Here is a 22,924-nt window from a genome sequence, read left to right on the forward strand (position 1 = left end):
GATTGCTTTGGATATTTATCATACAAAATCAAATACAAAAAATAATCACATAGAATACAGATATGAAAAATGTAAAAATATCACACGTGAAATATTATAAGAAAAAATATATAAATAATGTATAATAATATTATTAAATATAATTATTCAGCTGGATAAGCGGAAGAAAATTGTTGCTTGCTAGCAAATTAGATGAGATGAGCATTTTATTTATAAATATTATTTGATATGAGTTCTTAATCAGTCTAATAACAATTTCTTTATAAATAATGACATTCCTGTAATGTACTTGTCATAAAAATGAATAAAATAACAAATTTATTTAAATCTACACATAACATACACTGAAAAATATATATACTTTGAACCAACTTTAAAAAATTACTGTAATTCGTTGAAGCTAAAAAATATAATAAGTATAATTTTACTTAGTTTCCAATTTTAAAATGTTATTTAGTTGAAATCTAAAGTGTTTATTTTGTTTAATAAATTACCAAAAGTAAAGTACCAAAGTAAAAATATTTGCTATAAACACACTTAACTTTTTTTTAAGTTTGCTACAAAAACTATTTTTGCTTTTGGTACAACGGAGATCTCTTTTACCCTTAGATCAAAGTATAATTTTACTTCAAACTAAAGTAATTACTATAATTTATTACAGCTAAATTGATCAATTTCCCTCAAATTATAGTTTTGATTTGGATGAAACTGCTGATTTAAAGTAAAAAAAAATACTTTGAGAAAAACTAATATTTTGTTCTTCCTCTGGGGTTCTTTTTTTGCTTTAAGTCAAATTGAATAAAACAGGTTAAAATCAGAATCTTACCAATATTAAAATTAAAATTATAGCAAATACTAATATGAAATTAAAATTTAAATAATATAAATTGTTGGTCTTTACTTGATGTTTCTTCTCAACATCACAAACTTATTATAACATTTACAATTAAAACGTTTAAATTCTATTTTGAGGTTTTTGTTTTATAATGGGCATATCTTTTTTAAACATTATTTAAAGCTTTATTAGTAAATGTAATCCCTCTTATTTCTGTACAATGAAGTATTGCCAAATAAATCAATATATGTGAATAAAATCATTAAATTTTTTTAGAACTTTTATTTTTATTTAGTTTATTTTTTTACAATACAGAACAATAATTTAACAAGAAAAAAAGAAAAAACGTGCAGATATATATGAAGAGTTCAGATGCAAAAACCTCTTAAAGCCATTTGAAATTTCCTTTAAAAAAGAGCATTTTTCTCAGGCTCCTGTGTGTAGGTTCAGTCAAAGTTACAGTCATAGTTTTAAGTTAATGGCAAAGAATACACTATTTTAAAGGTCTTTAATATGAAATAACTCAACATAAATATAAGAGTCTGAGAAAAGTGCTAATTTTCGATGGAAATTACAAATGGTACTTAGAGGTTTTTGCATCTGAACTCTTCATATCATTACATGCATATCAATATGCACATACATAATTACCTATATATATATATATATATATATATATATATATATATATATATATATATATATATATATATATATATATATATATATATATATATATATATATATATATACACACACACACACACACATGAACTTGCATGTAGAAAGAGTAAAAAAAAGAAAAGAAAAAAAGCCAAACGCATAAGATATATCTCTGCTATATCTCTCCCAATTACCTTTACTTAAATGGGGATTTCTTTATATTCCCTATATATCAACCATTTTCCCCAAACCTTCCTGAAAATATCAGTTTTCATCCTCAACATAAATGTCAGTTTTTCCATTACATGAATTTCTTCAGTTATCTCAAACCACTGCTTAAGTTTCAACGTTGAGACTTTAAGCCAGTTCCTTGTTATAGTCTATTTGTATGCCACAAGAAGAATCTTAAACAAATATTGGTCACCTTTGGGGACAGTGTGTCCTTAATATCTTCCATAAACACAAATCGTGCAGTCCTGGGAACCCTGTATACAAACACCTCAGAAATAACATTCTGCACATCATCTCAAAATGGTTGAATTTTCCCACAGCTCCAGAAGATATGGGTATGATCTATTTCTGCCTGTCCACACTGTCTCCAGGACTTTTGTTGTCTGGAGGTCTGTTTGCTTTTAATCTTAGGTGTTATAAAGAAGCGGATAAGTCATTTCCAGAAAAATTCCCTCCCAACTTGTGAACTAGTGTTAGTTTGGTGTATTTCCCACGTCATACCAGTTTTCTGAAATTCTTTCATTCATTCATTTTCTTTTCAGCTTAGTCTCTTTATTAATCTGGGGTCGCCACAGCAGAATGAACTGCCAACTTATCCAGCATTTGTTTTATGCAGCAGATGCCCTTCCAGCTGCAACCCATCACTGGGAAACATCCATACACACTCGTTCACACTCATACACTATGGAAAATTTAGCCTACCCAATTCACCTATACCACATGTCTTTGGACTGTGGGGGAAACCGGAGCACCCGGAGCAGGGTTCTTCGGTCCTGGAAAACCTGGAAAAGTCATGGAATTTTGACATGGCATTTTCCAGGCCTGGAAAAGTTTGAGAAAAACAGAAAAACCCACAAAGTTTTGGAAAAGTCATGGAAAACAGATATCTGTATTCTTGAATATAGGTTATTTCTTTTCTGTTCTTGGCCAATCACATACTCTCACATTATTAGTGCAGTGGAAGCATTATCTAAATCAATTTTACATAGAAATAAATATACATTTAAACTAAATAGATTGTTGTGTGTTTTACGATTTGCTGTAATAAATTGGAACACGCATTGCTTTTCTTTTACCACGTATGTAGACATTGCATGAAACTTGAGGTCATGAAAATTAATTCGAAAGTCTTGGAAAAATCATGGAAAAGTCATGGAATTTTAGTAGTAAAAATGTGTATGAACCGGAGAAAACCTACGCAAACATGGGGAGAACATGCAAAGTCCAACAGAAACGCCAACTGACCCAGCCGAGGTTCGAACCAGTGACCTTCTTGCTGCAAGGCGAACACGCTACCCACTTCGCCACCGTGCAGCCCTCTCCTTCTTTTTGTCTTTAATTCTTTATCCCATTTTACTTTTACATATAGTGTAGACGGGGACCCGTGGCCCATCAACATCGCATAAACCGAGGAGATTCATTTAGGTATCGTGTAGTTATAGGCATCAATTTAGTGAGTGATGAGATATTATTTATTCTGATTTTCCTTTTATTATATTAATTTAATTTATTTTTTTATATATATAATAATCTCTTAGCTGTAGATATCTAAAAAAAAATCTTGATTGGTAAGCCCAAAATTATCCTTTAAATTTTGAAAACTTTCCGTTTCTCCAGCTTTAATTACACAGCACAGTGATTTTATTCCCTTCTCTCTCCAACATTGAAATGTTGAGTCTTTCTTGCCTAGCTTAAATTCCTTATCCTGAATATTCCAATTTCTTTCTCCAATTTAAGATGTTTGACAGTTCAAGTCCAATTCTCTAACGTTACTATCGGGCCAAGTTTGTCTTTAATTCTGCCAATTTCACTCTCACCTAATAAAGGCTGTATTTTAATATCTTGAGTGTTTGTTTCTGTATCTTTCCATCTAGCCACGTAATTTGAAGAGCACCAGTGAAAAGTAGGCATTTATTTGGGCTAAACCATTGATTTTTTTTACTTTATTCTGCATTTAGAACCAAGTGTTGCCATGCTTGTTTTCAGCGTTGTGGATATTTTTTCAGATCCCAACAGACAGAGCGCTACTGCTGTTTGATTGGATGACAAACATCCAAAATCATGGACAGCAGACTTTAGATTAGAATTGACTGTAAATGCTCCAAAAAAAGCATTGACATGGAATGTCCATTGTAATAATCAACAATAGACGTAGGATTAATAAATGTCAGATTCCTAAATATGTACTTTTCTGTCTCTGCTTTCAGAAATCCACATCTCAAGCCAAGGCTTTCTCTTCCTCAGTCTACGATGAATGACACTTATGCTGTCATCAACAAGTCCAAAGTGCAGGCTCCCAACTCTGCCCCCCATTCAGTCACTGTCCATTTCTATGACAATGCAAATTCAGAGAAAACTAATAACAATGCTCTCTACAGTACAGTCAAACCCAAAAACAGACCAATGTCCGCCATGCCTCTTTCCCCCTCTCCAGTTCATGACAGATTAATGCCAGCCAATCAGAGAGGAGGACTTTCACCCAAGAAGACGGAAAGTGATGGTTATGAGCTATTGCCAGGTAAGAGACAAAATGCGTTTCCCATTAGTGCTGTGCGATTTGGGGAAAATATCTAATTGTGATTTTTTTTTTTTTGTTGTTGTTGTTTTTTTGGGGGGGGATTTGAGAATTATTTCCAGCAGTCAAGCTTCAGCTCAATAATCTGTATCGTAGCTTCACACTGCTCAAATGCAGTGTGTGTTAGTTGAATAACGAAACTGAAAAGATATTAACTTATTATATTTATTCAAATTTATTTTTAAGTATTCAGAAATTAAACCCATTTTTCTCTAGAGCAAACCGTAAACACAAATAAAATGAGCTTACCTTTCTATAAACGAGTTGAATTCAAATTAGGGTGATGGTGTAGCTTATTATACAAAGCAAAAAATGATAATTATAAAAATACAGAACAATCAGCAAACTAACATGGCTGAAACAAGTCTGAAATTGGACTTTGCTGTTGCTTGCTAGTACTGTAGATTGAGTGTCTCTGGCAATACTTTTAGTTGACTTTTTAGCAAGACACTACTCATATAGCCGCCTGTGGGACTTTTTTAGGTGCTGGTTGTTGTACTGTATTTCCGCGTGCTGTGCAATTCTATGACGGCTCTTACAAATTACCTGCTATTGTTCAGTGTCTGTGACTTTGAAACCAAACTATTCCCATATAACTGATGTCCTGTTTTTCTTTATATTAATTAGTCTATTAATGCTTCTGAAGCAGCAAATGTCATCATCCCACTCGTACGCGCTTTCCTATTGATTTTTTCTTAATTATTTTCTTTTTTATTGTTTGTGTTTTGTTGTGGGCGTTCCACGTAGTTCGGTTGCGAAATTTTGGTTGAGCAGAGCAAAAGTGTGCTCACTCAATTGACTAGGAAGACTATCACACACAGATGACAGTCACACATTTGTTCTGAGGGGGGAAATTAAATAATACATATATATTTCATATCGCAGCCTTTTGCGATTTAGTTAATCGCAACGTTTCAAATCGCGATACGATTTCGATTAATTACACAGCCCTGTTTCCCATATTATTAAATAAAATATGTGATCCAGAGAACTTCATCCCAGCTCTTGAGTAATTTCCATCCTGCTGTTTGCAAACACGCAGCCGGTGTGTTCGCAAATAAGGCCTGATTAGCTTCTTCAAGTGTGTTTATTTACACTGTAAGAAAAATATCTGTGAATTAGCAGCTTTCTGTATTTTGTGATTCATGTTTTTATTTTCCCCCATTTTTTATGGTTTTGAGTTGCATTATGGGAGCTTGATCTTTCTCCCAACAACTTTAAACCTTGAAAAGTTGGGAAAAGTCACTTTTAATAACATTTTTAATAGTTTAAAGTGATGTATTGTCGGGGTTGGTGTGTATATTACACTACAAAAGCACTAATAAACAGCCAATATATTTTCTGTTATTTTACAAACTGATTTCTCTTCATATTATTTCTTACACATTATATTATTTCAAACCTCTAAAATGTCAATAATAATCACCTTGTTAAACTATAGAGTTGAATTTTCAACATCAAAAGTCAAACCAGCACAGATCAACATCCCATAATGCAATTCACAACCGTAAATAAACTGAAAACACTTGTGAATAACAAAATACGGAAACTGTTAATTATTAGATTTTTTTTTGCAGGGTAGGGTTGGAGCTAAACTCTATCAGGATAGTTAGAAACCATTATTTTAATATTTTTCAGGTTAGCTATTAAATTTGTAGTCGTAATCTTTTTTTATTATTCTTATATTTTATTAAACAGCCACAAACATATTGAAAGGGTAGTCAGCTTGAACACCAGGTTTAACTAATGTTAAGACTTTACTGTAAAGTTTATATGCAACTCAGGCTCATTCTGATTGCGTAGCCCTATATGCATTTCTGGAGAGAGCAAAATACGTTTCAGGAGTTTTTGTTTTCGCGAATCTACCAGAGCCCACTGTGTACGCTTTTTGAGATCTCAAATTTCTCACGAGTGCCTTTCCCGCCTGATGTTCTCACGTAAATCCACCACAGGCCACTGTCGACTGACTGATTTACTGACTGACCAACCCATCGATCTCTCCACCCTCCCCTTCCCCAAACCCAACCAATAGTGTTTTAAAAAGCACCGATTGACCCACTCACCCCCTTTCCTAAACCCAACCGACAGTTTTAAAAAGCAATCCAGAAAAATAAAAGCCCCCTGATTTTTACCACGTTTTCAGATTTTACCACATTCCTACCCTGTTTTTAACTTTTTTGATTTATTTTTTATTTTACCCGCTTTCTGGAACCGTTCTTCACTGGACTTGAACCCTGTTGTCACGGTCAACTCCGCTCTGTGTCTCTAGTCCGCTGACGTACATGTCGAGCTACGGGACAAACTGGTAACAGTAGAAAAGCCGTCCATACGGACGTGAACGGTCAGCTGGTAATCGATAAAAGGAAAGCTTCATACCGCCCCGTAGCATTCATTTTAAAGACGAAATGCAGCCATATGTAGCTCTGACTACATAATTCACGATCTCCAGAAACGTAAATAGGAGAACGTTTTCAGAATGAGCCTATGTTGTTTATATGGGACATTCTACCAGAAACGTACATTATCTATCCCTCAACTAAAAACATAAATACAGTGAATAAAAAGTATTTCATCACAGAAATGTCTAATATGGACTGATGGTTGATTTCTGGGAGTTGTTCTGTAAAGGAATGTGTCATTTATTTGGTTCTCAGATTTTGTTTTCTTTATTAAAAACACTTTACAAATGTACAAACCCTGTTATTGTCCTTATCCTCAGCCCAACAGAACCTACAGCTTCAATAGTTTTATGTAAAAAAAAAAAAAAATCTTCAGGAATAGCAAGTTAGTTGTAAGTTGATTTCATTCTCATTAATTGATTAAAAACATGAAATTATAAATAAATTCTACAAATAAATAGAAATATGTAATACAAATAAATTTACCATTGTCCCCACGTTTCGGTCAGTCCTGTCACATTTGCATTAACTGTAACATAAAATGCGCGCAATATACTGTACATGTAAGTCTATGGGCCCTATTAAGGGTTGGGCAATGTCGACCAATTTGGCATCTTACGATGTCTAATGTGAAACATCGCGATGGACGATGGCATCGTCATCATAGGTGGAGGTGAATTAATTATTTGTAGCCTACCGTTTCAACTACCTGACCCGCATGGTCTTTGTTTTACCCATAAACAAACCATAAATAAATAAAGATAAGCTACACATAGATTACCACCCATCAATCACTTTTTCCACGGGACTCTGGCATGAATAGGCAGAGTGATTTGTGTCGTTATAATAGCGTCCACAAACTTGGTCGGTAAAAAAGGTGCCCAACCTACAGTATCTGAGGTTTTCACAAAAATTACTAAGCACAAGTGTGAAAGTGAAAGCTTGAAGCAGTGTACTGACGCTGTGACACGTTACCTGCTAGATTCAAAAGACCGAAGAGTCGTTAGATAGAGACAAGATGAAGTAAATATTACGTTTAACAACTATAGTGAGACGCGATCCAGCGGTACATCCTTGATAAACTGTCCGACGTGCACTGCTCTCTGGAGCTCAGACGAACGCATGACAGCGTGTGTGTGTGTGTGTGTGTGTGTGTGTGTGTGTGTGTGTGTGTGTGTGTGTGTGTGTGTGTGGTCATGTGATGTGCGTTTTCAACGGACGTTCAGGCTGTTCAGACATGCTAGGTAAAACACAGTGTGGATGTGTATCATTTTCGTTTTAAAATGCCATTTTAAAACTAAGACGTATTAGTGTAAACCGGGCCTAAGTGTGTATTTTTCGCAAGCGGGTTTGGGATAAGGGTGGGGCCGAGGATCGGCGATGCAGGCTCGGCATCGTCTATCGGCCCAACCCTAGGCCTTATCATACGCCCGGCACAATAAGGCGCAAGATGTGTTTGGCGAGATGTGTTGCTATTTTCAGACCAACGCAACCCTAATTTCCTCATTTTGTGCCACATTGTTTAAATAGCAAATCCATTTGCGCCACCTTGTGCACCTCTCTGTGTGCTGGTCTAGAAAGGAGGTGTGATAATGTGCTTTGTTGTCCTAATGCTATTTTGAGAAAATGAAATAGACTGCGTGATTGACCAGCTGAAAGCAGGTCTAAAGTAGTCCATAAGAAAACGTAGTAGTCCATAATAAAAGCTTCAGCAATTAATCACAACAAGAAAATGTTGAAAAGAAAAGAAAGCAACACCCTAGAATGTTGTTGTGCAGTTGCTAGAAACCACTCACAATACCATAGTTACTGCATACTGTAGCAACAGCCAGGCAACAATAGAGTAACGCTCTCATTTAGAAAATGGACAATCAAAGTAATTTCCTGATGAACTGAAATTGATTTGAAATACACCAAAAATGCAAACTCATGACTTTAGCTGCACATTAAAAAGGAGATTATTTCAGACAGAGTTGGGAAACGTCTGCTTGCAGCTTTCACTGTCCTCTCAGGACTCTCTTCTGTTTGAGTTTCTTCTCTTTCATGTCATCACCAGAGTATTCAGAGTCCTCTCATTTGGTGTTTCTCTGTAGTTGAGTTACTCGAAGCTCCCATTTCCATATTTCACAGAGGATTGAAATTCCCTTTTTGTTTTATCCACTATGGAACTTTGAGTGTCGGCAGAGTCCTAACAGGTGAAGTGTGTCATTTCCATGGCACCAAATAGAAATAATCAGCAGAATAATGTGCATACTGAAGAGCATTCAGTGGTACTTTTCAAGCATAGTCAGTTGTTCAGGCAGGTTTTGCTACTGTTCTTCAACCAAGCCAAATTCATACTATTAACAAAATGTTTATACACCAGTAGTGCTGGAAAGGAACTGTTTTTAGGAAGTCTTTTATTACTTCGCTATTATACTTGCAGTGATTGTTAAGTGTCTATATTTTACTACACCGCCAGGAATCTGACCAGAACCAGAAAATTAGAGCCTATCACACCTGTCCTCAGGTCTTTACACTGGCTCCCAGTTATGTTCAGAATAAATTTTAAAGTATTATTACTGGTCAGTAAGTCACTAAATCGCCTAGGACCTCAAAACATTACAGATATGCTGACTGAATATAAACCTAACTGATCAGAGCTTTAGGATCAAGTTAATTAGAAATTCCAAGAGTTCAGTCAAAGCTTGGTGAATCTGTTTCCCCCACAGTCCAAAGACATGCGCTATAGGTTCATTCTGCTGTGGTTCAAACCCCTAATTATTAAAGTGACTAAGCTGAAAAAAAAATGAATGAATGTTTCTTTTATTCCTGTTTATGTAAAGCACTTTGAATTACCATTGTGTATGAAATGTGCTATATAAATAAACTTGCCTTGCCTTGCCTTACACTCTTAAAATTCTCCAAATATGGAAAAACCCAACTGTATGTCTGACAAGCCAAAAGTACTGGCAAAATGTTTATTCACCAGTAGTGCTGTATAGGAACTGCTTTTAGGAAGTATTTTTTTTACTTCACTTCTATACTTGCAGTGATTGTTAAGTGTCTATATTTTACTACACTCTGAAAAAAATCCAAATATGGACAAACCCAACGGCTGGTTTAAAAAGTGTCATTTAAATTGAATTGTAAAAAAATTGCTAATGTTGGGTTTGTCCATATTTGACATTATATTGTATTTTCACACTCTAAGAATGCTGGGTTATTTAAACCCAGTTTTCATATAAAATATAAACAAATCAACCCACTGGGTGTTATTAATTTAAATTAAATAAATTTAATATTATTTTTATTAATATTAAATTTATGCGACACATTGGCTCAGTGGTTAGCACTGTAGCACTGGGTTTGGAGGGGATTGATCCTCTAATTAATGCTTGATCCCCCCTGAATCAAAACAAGATGTCAGCCATTTAATAGTGAGAAATAAATAATCTTGATCTTAAATAAGAACATGATCTTAAATAATATTCATTCATTTTCATTTCGGCTTAGTCCTTTTATTAATCAGGGGTCGCCACAGCGGAATGAACCGCCAACTCATACAGCATGGGAACCCATCACTGGGAAACACCCATACAATCCCATTCCCACACACTATGGACAATTTTAGCTCACCAAATTCACCTATACCACATGTCTTTGGACTTGTAGGGGAAACCGGAGCACCCAGAGGAAACCTATGCAAACACGCGGAGCACATGCAAACTCCACACAGAAATGCCAACTGACCCAGCCAGGGCTCGAACCAGCGACCTTCTTGCAGTTAAGCTATTGTGCTACCCACTGCACCACCGTGATGCCCCATCTTAAATAATAATATAAAAAAGATTATTTAAAAATATATATATTTTACCACCCCCTATAATGGCTCATACCATTGTGAATGCATAATCGCACCAGTCTTTTTGAGAAAAAAATTCATTCAACAGTCTGAAACCAGCAGATCTTGAGGACCGATCATAACAGTTCAAAACAAAGACACTTTACTAGTAAAATAGCTGTTTATATCTAGATAGTCTAAAAGTTAGGTTAAATTAGATGCATAGTTTTTATAGTTTGACCTGAATTAACAATTGAAAAAGCTAATCAGAGGGAACTGTAGGTCAGAATACACTAAATATCCATTAAAACACTGAAAATTTAATTACGTTTTATTAACAAATCAGATGTAATTTAAATAAATACATTTTGATTCACTGAAGCATGTATTACACAAACTAACATTATTGAAAAAGTTGAGACCCTCCCGATCGCCGATGTATAATCCACACCCTGCTAGCAACAGTAAATAATGCAAGCTCAGTGGAGTCATGTTATGTAATGTTCACTTTTGCTGTGTCGCAGTTTGCCTATATATACTACGTTCTAAATGTATGTACTTTCTTCTGAAGAAAGATACTTTTGTTTATGTAACAGAAGAGTATGCACGCTTTGGCATGTACTACTTCCTCATTAACAGACTGTTATGTTGCTTAGTTACATGCCCACACTTAACTTGTCACATGATCCACATTCATTTTTAAATGAACTTTCCCAGCATATTGAAGTAGCAGCAGCAGGTTAACCTGCCATTCATGGGTCTTTCACGCCGAGAAATCACCTCAGGTGTTTGTAGAAGTAATTTTACATTTAGAAGTTAATTGCCAAACACATCTGTATAAAAGTTCATCTTGCAGATCAAATTCAACTTAGAAAACGTGAAATAGTGCATTTCAGAAGATTAGATATTAATTAAGAATAATAATTAACCATTCAAACATCATTTAGACGTAAGTCATTCTTGCGTGTCCATCATGTTTGTAGATTAACATATTAACACATTAATTTTCAATCTTTTATTCATTTCAAGAGTACACACTTAGCTGATGATTGATAATAAAGCTTGTTTGGCATGCTGTCCAGGGAGAGAGCCCTGAGCTTATGAGATCCTCGAGCCCTGGACAATTTTAGCCTACCCAATTCACCTGTACCACATGTCTTTGGACTGTGGGGGAAACTGGAGCACCCAGAGGAAACCCACGCGAACGCAGGGAGAACATGCAAACTCCACACAGAAACGCCAACTGACCCAGCCGAGGCTCGGAACCAGAGACCTTCTTGCTGTGAGGCGACAGCACTACCTACTGCGCCACTGCATTGCCCGCTCATGCTTATGTTCACAGTAAATATAATATGACAGCAGTGTCTGTGGGCCCCTTCAAGAACCACCTATATTGCCTGTAGTATGGGCAAGTTTTGTTGTCTCGGTAAAGTCATAACAAAGAGAATAATTGGTTGTGATGTACTTGTTGATGTCAAGTTGTTATAACAAACAATGTCCTCTTTGCATTTAAAATGGCATAACTGAACACTTCATAACAGTTGTCATAAGCAAGCAGAAAATCTCAGTCACATTCATGGGTCATTTCATGAAGGATACAAGGTCTTATGAACAAGTACTTTAAGTAACGTGATACCCTAACGACTCACTAAATATGATTCAGTCAGAGTGAATCCCCATGTTAATGATTCAATCATATTTTTGAGTACATCCAAGGTAAAAGCATTCAATATTACAATTTTTAAAATCAGAATATCTAAGCAAATCTTTGTCTTTTCTTTCCTCAGGGGAGTTGAGGTCCATGAACAGAGATTCACAGGTAAATAATCTCTTTGGTAATAAGATACCTGCAGTTCGTTTAGCTCACCAGTTTGATTTTGATCTGGATATCAAATGAAAGTGCTAAGTACATAATAATCTCATATGGCTCACTTATATGCAGTTATTGGTCTGTAAGTCCTGTCTGCACGCTTGTAGATGTGTCAAATTACTCTCTTATTTTTGTTTCACGGCAAAATTCACATTCAGCCTCTTCCTGTGATCCGAGGCTTCAAGCTGAGATCACACTCACAAGTTAACAAGCTTTAACACACACTTACAGGCAGCTCGTTTAGTAAAAATATCCTGACAGATTGAATACGATGCTAATGTGTATTTGACTGATGATCGCAGTCTTTTTAACCCTGATAATCACAGATTAAGATCTGCAAAGAATATCATTAAATGTAATTAAATGAAATTTGTTTTTCCTCAGCCGCACGGCCCTCCTCTTTCACGAAGCCCAAGTGCAAGTAAGTGCGCTGTTGCGTGTTTTATTTACTATACAAGCTGGTCTGAAATGGAAAATATTGTGTGCAACATTTCTTCTGCTCCAATTCACTCGTTAATTATCAACACTGTTTATTATTTCTCAGTTCAAATCAGTTCAAATGAGTTATTATTCACAAAAATAGGAACAAACGCTTATGTTAAATCAGGTGTTGAAATAAAAAAATAGAGTAATTTTTTTCTGTAATCATGATACATGAATTAGGACCTGTTAACTGAGTGTTTTCTTAATGGAGTAATTGCATATTTAAAATGTGTTTGTCACATTGGTTGCTTTTTTTAATGAGCTATTAAAGTCAGAGGATTATTATGATAAAATTTTTACAATTATGTAAAATAATAATGCATATATTTGTCACGGTTGGTTGCAAGAAAGTGGACTAAGTTGCAGCAATGAACAAAACATAGGGGTTTATTGATGGAATTAAGCACTAGACAGACAAGGGAAAGACAAGGCCCAAACAGTAGGGGCAATAACACAGGGAGGCTAGTGGTAGGGACAAGATGGCACCAGAATAAACAGCCAGCCATGAGTGGGAGCAACAATTGCTAAAAGCAGAGCTAGATATTGGGAGCAAGCCATGTAAACTCCAGACTGGCAGGCCAGGGAAGTCAGCACATGGGATAGGACTGGAAAAGTATAAGACACAAGGCAGGACAGCAAACAGGCAGCAATAATCGTATAATAAAACTAACTAAGTCTAAAAGAAGATATTAAATCAATATAAACACTAGTAGAAAGGAAACTAGGCTGAAAACGGATAAAAACAGAAAAAAAAAGACTTCTAGAATCTTAAACAGAGAAAGTATACAATCAAAAAGACATATAATAATCATCTACTAATACATAATTGGGATTGACGGAGAAAAAAAGAACAAAAATGGTTATAAGGATAAAAGCAAGACAAAGATTACAACAAATTTAAGCAAACACTAGGAAAAAACAAAAGAAAGTACTGTAGTAGCTACAAACAAACAAACAAGTGAGCTAGAAGAACAGGCAAGGCAAAACTCTATGTAAGGATACAAGGCTTGGATACAAGGCTTGGATACAAGATAAGCAAAGACAAGCTCACATGGAACGAACAAGCAAAGAAATGAGAACTCACAGCACAATATATAGAACAAAGCACACGAGAGACAGGTGAAAACAATAAGGATAACAAGGTCTAAATCAAAGGACAGGGTAACTGAAAACACGTAGGAAAGCCAAACCAACATAAAGCAATGTAAACAAGCACTGGAAAAACAGGGAAACATTAAACACTGACAGGACAGACAAGACTGTCAGGTCAGGACCATTACAATATTTAACTCTCCTCATTTACAAGTAGTTTTGAGTAAGAATATAACAGTGCAAGATATAATCAGTAATCGGTTATTAATAATGTTTAATCAATTATCAAAGCTGTAATTTAAATGTGGTATGCCATGAATTTTCTAAATATGACAAGCTGCGTAATTAACTTAAAGTCTAACCCACAGTTATATACTTTTAAAAATGTATTTGTCACATTTGCTTTAAGCCAGAGGCATGTTATAATAACATTTTAATGATTATTTAGAATAATAATGCATGCATACATTTAAATATTTTAAAGGGCACCTATGATGAACATCAACTTTTGAAAGCTGTTTGGACAGAACGGTGTATGTATAGAGTGTCTACTGTCATATTGGAGTGATAGAAACCCAACAAGTCTTTTTTTTTTATTTCCTGACGTTAAAATAGAATCCAAACCTGGTTTTGAGGCCCACCGCAAAGTGACGTAGGAGTGCGGTTTTCCCTGCCCTCCGCATTGATTGGCAGGCGCCATGTCTCCATAATAACATGTATACACATGTCCACAGAACGTTTTTTTTTTTTTTTTGCAAATAAATTAGGATTTAAATATTTGTTACAACTTTCTATGATTTTTTATAAGTTTAAAACATTTTTAAAACAGAGCATGTTTGTAATAAAGACAGTAAAATCTTAACCGCTAAAATCACCACGGCCGCATGGTGTCAGTAAACGCTAATGTATGTGTGTATACTGCAAACGACATTTGTGTGAAACTCATCATTTCAGAAAGGCTTTAATAAACTCCACCACAACTACATGAAATAAACTTACTTGGTATTTTGAGTTGTATTTTAGCTTCATCCGAGTCGGTCTCTATCACTGACTGCTGTTTATTGTTGGAGCAGTAGGCAGGGAGAAGCAGCTCATTTACATTTAAAGCCACAGGCAACAAAAACAGCGACAATATATTCAGACACCAAAACGGGCAGATTTTGGAGGTTATACTAAATAATCTGATGGGTGTCAGATAATTACAGACACGTTCTCATTTTTAGATGCATCTCCCTCCCCGCTGGACTTATTTAATAACCTGATGGCTGCCATTATAAAAGAATTTCTAATTCTATTTGTCCTGATGGCAGCAGCTGAAACACAGAGTACAATGGGTGATCCGGGGTGCCTTGAGCTCTCTTTAAAACATAATTATGGTAAATTACTATTGGACCATTTTTGTTAAAACCGATGATCTTGCCTGCCACCTTCACAAGGCTACTCAATGGCCCAATCCCAATTCTACCCCTTAGCCTTTCCCCCTGGGGGTAAGGGTGGCCCTATTTTCTTTAGCTTGAAGACGGCTAGATAGCCCTCGAAACAAAGATTTTTCAGGACCACACTCAAAACCAATGGGTAAGAAGATTTCCCAGAATACACCCTCTATCTACAATGGCAAAATGACACAAAAGTGAGGAGATGCACAAATATGTATTTTTTATGACAAAAAAACATATGTTTTAATACATTCAAAATGGCGTTTGTGTTTTAGCGTCATGCTTTTAAAAAAATGCTAAAATAAAAACCACTAAATTTCGCCATCCATAGGTGAAGTTTCACAAACAACGGCTGCGTCCGAAACCGCATACTTCCATACTATACAGTACGCTAAAATCAGTATGCGAGCCGAGTAGTATGTCTGAATTCATAGAATTCGAAAATCAGTATGCGAGAAGTACCCGGATGACTTACTACTTCCGGCAAGATTCTGAAGTGCTCATCCCATGCATGCTGCGCTATCCCATGATGCTTCACGAGCGAATTAATGAATAGGAGTAAAGCGACACAACTGACGCAGTGACCGTGACAAAATGGTGTATGTAGTACATCTGAATTCCATTCATACTTTTCACATTCATACTGTATAGAGCGTACTTTTATAATGGCCGAGTAGTACGTTTAAATTCAAATGCAGTACCTATTGAGTAGTAGGCGGTTTCGGACGCAGCCTGATTTTGAGAGGAGCATGTAATAGGATTGACTGCAGCTGGTCCCTATCGCTAATCATTAGCTAGCCAATCGGATCATTCCAAATTTAACATAAATATCCAGCCTAAACTTTATTCCTCATCTTCATTTTGGAAGACCAATACATCCCTTCTTCCTCCTCCTAAATTTTATGATTGGTCCAACACTGCAGCTCAGTGGCTAACACTGTTGCCCCACAGCAAGAAGATCATTGGTTCAAATACTAGCAGAGCCAGTCGGCACCTTCTGTGTGGAGTTTACATGTTCTCCCTGTGTTCATGTGGGTTTTCCCCAGGTACTCTGGTTTCCTCCCACAGTCTAAAGACATGTAACACAAGTTAAAATCACAAGCACCTAATACGTACACACTGGCACGGTTAGCGGTCTATTCTTGGGAAGCTATCGAGAACTACCTGATCTCGTATCCCTCCTAACGCTCATTGACCAAGCGGGAGCCCTGAGCTCATTTATCTCCGAGCTCAGGGTTCTCTCCTGGGTACAGCATGCCAAACCTGCTAAAATATTCAAGCATTATCCAAGTGTGAACTCCGTAATCCCTAATAATAACTCCTGTATAGCAGTAATACAACATTCTGTCACTCGATGACACTCGAATACCCTGTCAGAAAAGTGTAGTGGCTGGGAATGACCTTTTTACAGTGTCTGGTATAATGTTACTGTTGTTTTCGTGTGTTTACATAGATGAGTATGACCACGGTGTAAATGCACAGTACAGTTACGATGTTGTTGTCACATTATATCATTATGACATGATATTGTTGCCTTCAGTGATTTCCTGAAGATAAATACCAAAACATAACGCGACTGGAATAACTACAGCAGTCACCATCATCAATCTCATATGAAGAGATCTTGATGACATATGATGACGTGTGCAGGTGCTATAGTGGTGTCCCGTTTCTTAGCTGTAAATTTTTAAGCCCTTTCCCTTTACACTCTGTTTCAAGGGGAAGGGAAGGGGTAGGGGTACAAAAATATAATTGGGATTGGGCCCTTATCTCACAGACTCCGATTACTGTACCAAGCTACTATGCAGAAATATAAAACAGATTCAATAACTCTCACCTGACTGAGATTCTCCAAATTCTCCTCCTCATAGCTATATGCTAATTTAGCCTTCAGCATTAATGCTTGATGTTTGATGTTTTATTTAACGCTCAATGTCATCATATTATATACCAACGACTCACTTATGAATGCATTCAAATACAGACCATAAAGAGTAACGTGTTTGTGTGTGTGTGTGTGTGTGTGTGTGTGTGCGTGTGTGCGTGTGTGTGTGTGTGTGTGTGTGTTTGTGTGTGCGTGTGTGCGTGCGTGTGTGTGTGTGTGTGTGTCTGTGTGTGTGTGTGTGTGTGTTTTTAGTAATGTAGAAGCATTTCGTTTCCCCCGAAGGCTTTTTATCAACCAAATAGGTGTGAAAAGCTAGCTAGCAGTAAACAGGAAGAAGTGTCAGATCAGCATTGCTTTCACTCTCATGCACTGAGTTTGGTTTGTTAAGTTGTTAAACACTGTTAAATATTTCTTTTCCTCAGCTGAAAGCCAATCGTCTACAGATGATGATTATGAATACGTGTCTAGTGTTGTTAAGGACAGCAGCAGCCCATTTGCCCCGGGCAGCCTGGGTGAGTAATGCCATATGCACACTAAATCTCAACTCTGTACACAACAAGGAGACTGCTCAGACAAATATTTACTCTCAGATTGGGTTTTGATGAGTCTTTGGGCAAATTTGAGTCTTTTTAAATGGTCTAGTTGCTGAACGGCTGCCCAAATCAGTCGTTTTCATAAGCTTGTAAGTTGCAAACGTGCCAGTTAGTAAATAAAAATAAATTAATTTCTGCCTCACAAGAAGTCAACTGATAGATTGTTGGCAGATTAGAGGCTTCTAGACCACACAGACACACACAAGAGAAAGCGTGGTTTGTAGTCCTCAATGTAGAAATAACCATATCTGGTAAAGGGTTGAACATCATTTTTAGGCCCTGTTTCGTATTGGTACTAACAAGAGTCAGTGGGTGGAAAGCAAGTAGTCTTATGTGGCTGTTTGAACACATTAGTATTTATATCATGAAAGTGAATAGAAAGTGTGATCAAATGTGTTTTCGACTACTTTTAGAAGTGGTGGAAAGTTGTGAAGCTCAAAATGTTTTTTTTTTCCATTTACACATTTATATTATCATCATTAGTAGCAGCAGCAACATACAGTGGGGGAAATAATGGCCCATTTACACTGAGTGGTAAAGTACGGTATGATACAGGCAGGGCCGCATTAACATAAGGGCTAGGTGGGGCTGAAGCCCCAGAGCCCACGGAAGAAGGGGGCCCTTAATTAGCTGAAGAATTAATTTGCGCTGTAATGCGGGAAATGCCTCTTTGCGTTGTGCTTTCTCTTGTGGATAATGTGAAGGATTCCTTTCGGTTCGCTGCTGTTTAAAAACAGTGATGCCAGTGCTAAACTGGGGCTCGTAGTGGTTGTAGCCCAATCAGAATATAGCCCTGTTTTAGTCACCCATAAGGGTGATCAGATGTCCCAATTTTCCCCGGACAGTCCCTTATTTTGGCACTACCGCGAAAACCGTCCAGTGAACGGTAGGCTAACCAAGCTTATTGTAGAACAAAAAATAAAATTCAAAAGCCTTCATCATTAATACACTTGTACGTGTAGTAACTTGCTGGGATAAGTGGAATCAAACTGAATGTACTCATAACCATAGTTACAGCTGCACTCGGAAAACCGCGCGCCTGCACAATCCTTCCATCACACAATATAAGCGAGACAGCGTGTGAACAAATCAAATAGCCTACACAAGCAGTTATCAAAATATCCATCGTTGCTGAGGACAGTATATCTATCTCAAGTAAATACACTCGGTTATGCTTTACAGTAAGTCTAACTGAACCAGTTAGAAAGCAGAAAGCAGTAATAATATGGAGCAATGAAATATTGGCGCTAGCTTTCATCTGACAATATATATGCAAAAAATTAAATTAAATAAAGATGCTTACCTTCAGTAACCCAGAAGACCACAACATTTTGGATAAAAGCGTGGATTTTAAAGATATCATATCATTAGGGATGTATGGTCAGCTAAAGTTCTAATGAAACTTTTTAAAGGTACACCTCTATTTAAAGCATTTATTATAAAGCACTAATTTAAGAAGTATTGCAAATGTTTTTTTGTTTTGCTCATTTTTGCAGCCTGTTTAAACTGTAAAGTTAAAATTATGTCATTACTTAATTTTGTATACTTGCAGGCCATTTTTAATAAAATAGAAAAAATATATAATAATCAAACATAAATCAAATGCTATAAAATTTGATAATAATATAAATTAGTAAATTATTATTTATAATAACAAAAATATCTGTCTGTCTGTCTGTCTGTCTGTCTGTCTGTCTGTCTATCTATCTATCTATCTATCTATCTATCTATCTATCTATCTATCTATCTATCTATCTATCTATCTATCTATCTATCTATCTATCTATCTATCTATCTATCTATCTATCTATCTATCTATCTATCTATCTATCTATCTATCTATCTATCTATCTATCTATCTATCCCTTGGATTTGTTATAGCCCCAGGGCCCAATGTGTTCTTAATCCGGCCCTTTCATAAAACAGAATTATTTTACAGATTAAGTTATGTGCAGTAAAATGAAATGACACAGAAAAAAGTATTGAACACATGAATAAAGGGAGGTTTAGAAAGGCAACTGAAATCTCTCAGTAGTTATTCTGCAACCTTCTGCCCTTCCTCATTGTAAATAGATATTAGCTGCTTCAGTCCAACATTTACATTATCAGGATGATGAAGATGAAACCAGTGTGGACATTTTAGCAAGACAATGATCTAAAACACAGCCAAGAAAACTCTCAATTGCAAAAGGAAAGGAAATCAAGCTGTAGAATGGCCCAGCCAATCACCTGACTCGAATCCAATAGAATATACAAATTAAAGATCAGATTTGATAGACGAGACCAACAGAACCATCAAGATTTTTTACATTCTGATGAAGTGAAAAAACCATACCTGAGCAATGCATGTGACTTCATTCTCCATATAAGAGGCGTCTTTAACCTGCCATCAGCAAAAAAAACTTTTAAATAAAGTCTTTAATACATTTCCAATTCCAACATCTTGTTAACAAATATTATTCCCAGGAAAAAAGATGACACGTTCAATACTTATTTCTCCCACTGTATTTTAGATTTCATTCATATTAAGTGTCATCCACTTGTGATTAGACCAACAAAATCACGTCTTAATACCAGGTGTATACAGTGTAATCATAGCAGTCACAGAGAACAGCCACATCTAGTGATTTGCTGTAATTGATGATGTTGAATGTGATTCTAATCCAAGACCAGCAAATATATGAATTCATCCTGACGTCACTGTTATCTTGTCTCTAATAATTTTTTCTCTTTGTTTGCCCTGTGCTTCAGGTTTCAACAGTAGAATAAAGAAACCCAAAGGCCCGCGAGATCCACCAGCCGAATGGAGTCGTGCGGAAAGATGAAACCGCAAAAGGTTTTAGGTTTTATGAAGAATTAACCAGAGCTAGTGTAGCCTGATCCAGTAGACACATTGCTGTTTTCTCTGGGTAATAGAGCATTTATTTATTTCCTTCAGAAGTAGCACTGTTGATTGTGTTTGTATTATTGCGACACTTCAGCCAATTGAAAATGTCAACCCAGGCTCATTGTGAATACGTACCTAGGTCTACATTTCTGGGGACAGCAGAATATGTAACCGGAGGTATGCCAGTTTTTGTTTTTTCAGACCCAGCAGAGGCCACTGTGTACATGTTTTGATGATCTCAAATTTCTGTCACGCGTCCTCCTCTCACCTAAATCCACCAGAGGGCGCAATATACATTTCAGCTGACCAAGGGTGTTTCCCAAACAACAATATAACTTGCGGCTGAACTTTCATAGTACGATGCATCGTTTGGGAAAAGAACGATGTTTAGTGTCGAGTGTTTCCCAAAACCGTAGTTGCTTTGTCGCAGATCCATCATTTGAAACACATTAGTTATAACGTAAAACAGCCATGACACTCTAAATGTGCAGAGTAACACATTCTTTAGAGCAAAACCCAACACTTTTTTTGTGCAAATTATATTGTTTTACATGCACACACATTAAAAAAAACCTCAATATTTGTTTTGGTAAAAAAATGCACTCGTTTAATTGAAATATAACTAAACGGCACATATAGGGACAATGTTTCCTTTACAAATATTATTGAGAACATTACATATTCTATTCTAAAGCAATACAACCACTTACAAAAGATAACATGTATTATAATCTCATATATAAATCATATAAATCGTTAATGGTTCATTTACAGTTGGCTATTTATTAAGAAATGAAAAAAAATCCTACTTAATAATAATAATAATAATAATAATAATATATTTTTTATTATTAAGTAGTATGTTGTTTGTTTATTTATTTATTTTTAAAAAGTCTACTTTTACAATATGACACATTCAAACCATTGCAGAAATGTTCTAACCAACAGGTCCATGTCATATAGGCCCACAGTACAGATAAACTTTTTAATAAATAACCTACTATAAATTAAAAGCATTAATGTATGCTATATTTTTGTTTTTACAAGCTTTGGAGACATAATGTAAATTCTGCTTTTAAATAATAGATCACCTATAGCTTTCGTCATGAACCACGGCTGCATTCAAAATGGACTGCGAAGGGAACGTAATTGTCAATATGAAGATCGCTAAAACTGAACTGTAAAAAAATACTTTGAAAGCAAATTACACCTAAGAGAGGTGACCTTATTGCTATTTTTTAATCATTCCAAGTTTAATTATTAAATCTTTCAAAAGGAATAGGGACAGAGGGGGGATAACTGGGAATAGAACACAACCAGGAACTATGCTTCTAATTACAGCTCTAGAGGTGTAGCTGTAAACGTACAAGTTTGTGATGCAGTTTGCGAATGTTCGTTGGAACGATGGATTTGGGAAATACCAAATCAACGATCTGTTTGTAATAACGGAACTTGTGACTTTGGCTAAGGGTTTACTCACTCTATGTACAGTTGCCTTAAACCAGGCCGAAGCACGCTTGTCCCCCCTCCCGTCTCCCCCGACGGCCTGCACTCACATTACATTCGGGCCTGTGCATGCGTATGTCATCGATGATGCGCTGTTCAGCTTAAGAGAAGTGCTCTCGCTCAGCACAGTGAAGATTTCTTTGTGTCGTTATATGGTTTTAGTCGTTTGATATGCAGTGACACGCAGTCAAATATTTTGCCGAACAGATCAGCCACTTTTGATACTCATAAACAATCATAAAGTCCTCATGCTGCAGGAATTAGGAGGTTTGCTAAATGTGCAGCTGTTGTGCAGTGAGGGGTTTGCATCTTTATCAATCTACGACAGTTTCAGATTCATTAAACAGGAAGAATGATTAATCTAGATTAATCCATATGATCCATAACAGTCCCTTAAAAGTCACGTCTCCTCTTCAGTTTTGGGCTCAGGCGTGCATTGCACTCACACTACAAGCGTACCGCGCCAAAGCCCAAGTGAACCGTGATCTAGTACACCTCTTCCAACCGGCCCAGGGCCGGCCAACTGAACCGAGCGTGCTGTTTGTGTTGCTCTGCAATAACACTTCTGAAACGCTAGCTGGCTGTAGGTTTTAATGTTCCTCTGTGTCGAGTTTCTTCTGGTATTTTGTATTTTCAGAACGCTACC

The 22,924-nt window shown here is 36.3% G+C and overlaps 1 protein-coding gene across 1 annotated transcript in view; it reads left to right on the plus strand.

The window, feature by feature from the left end:
* The window catches only part of ptpn18 (protein tyrosine phosphatase non-receptor type 18), a 51,674-nt gene extending 30,311 nt beyond the window's left edge, over positions 1 to 21,363 (plus strand). The window contains exons 13-17 of the mRNA XM_056464448.1: positions 3,937 to 4,247; positions 12,314 to 12,345; positions 12,781 to 12,817; positions 17,715 to 17,804; positions 20,637 to 21,363. Coding sequence (XP_056320423.1) covers positions 3,937 to 4,247; positions 12,314 to 12,345; positions 12,781 to 12,817; positions 17,715 to 17,804; positions 20,637 to 20,710 — 544 coding nt within the window. The 3' untranslated portion in view covers positions 20,711 to 21,363. The remainder of the gene's footprint in view (positions 1 to 3,936; positions 4,248 to 12,313; positions 12,346 to 12,780; positions 12,818 to 17,714; positions 17,805 to 20,636) is intronic.
* Positions 21,364 to 22,924: the final 1,561 nt, after the last annotated feature.

This window comes from Danio aesculapii, chromosome 8, assembly GCF_903798145.1.
Source record: "Danio aesculapii chromosome 8, fDanAes4.1, whole genome shotgun sequence".
Lineage (NCBI taxonomy): Eukaryota > Metazoa > Chordata > Actinopteri > Cypriniformes > Danionidae > Danio > Danio aesculapii.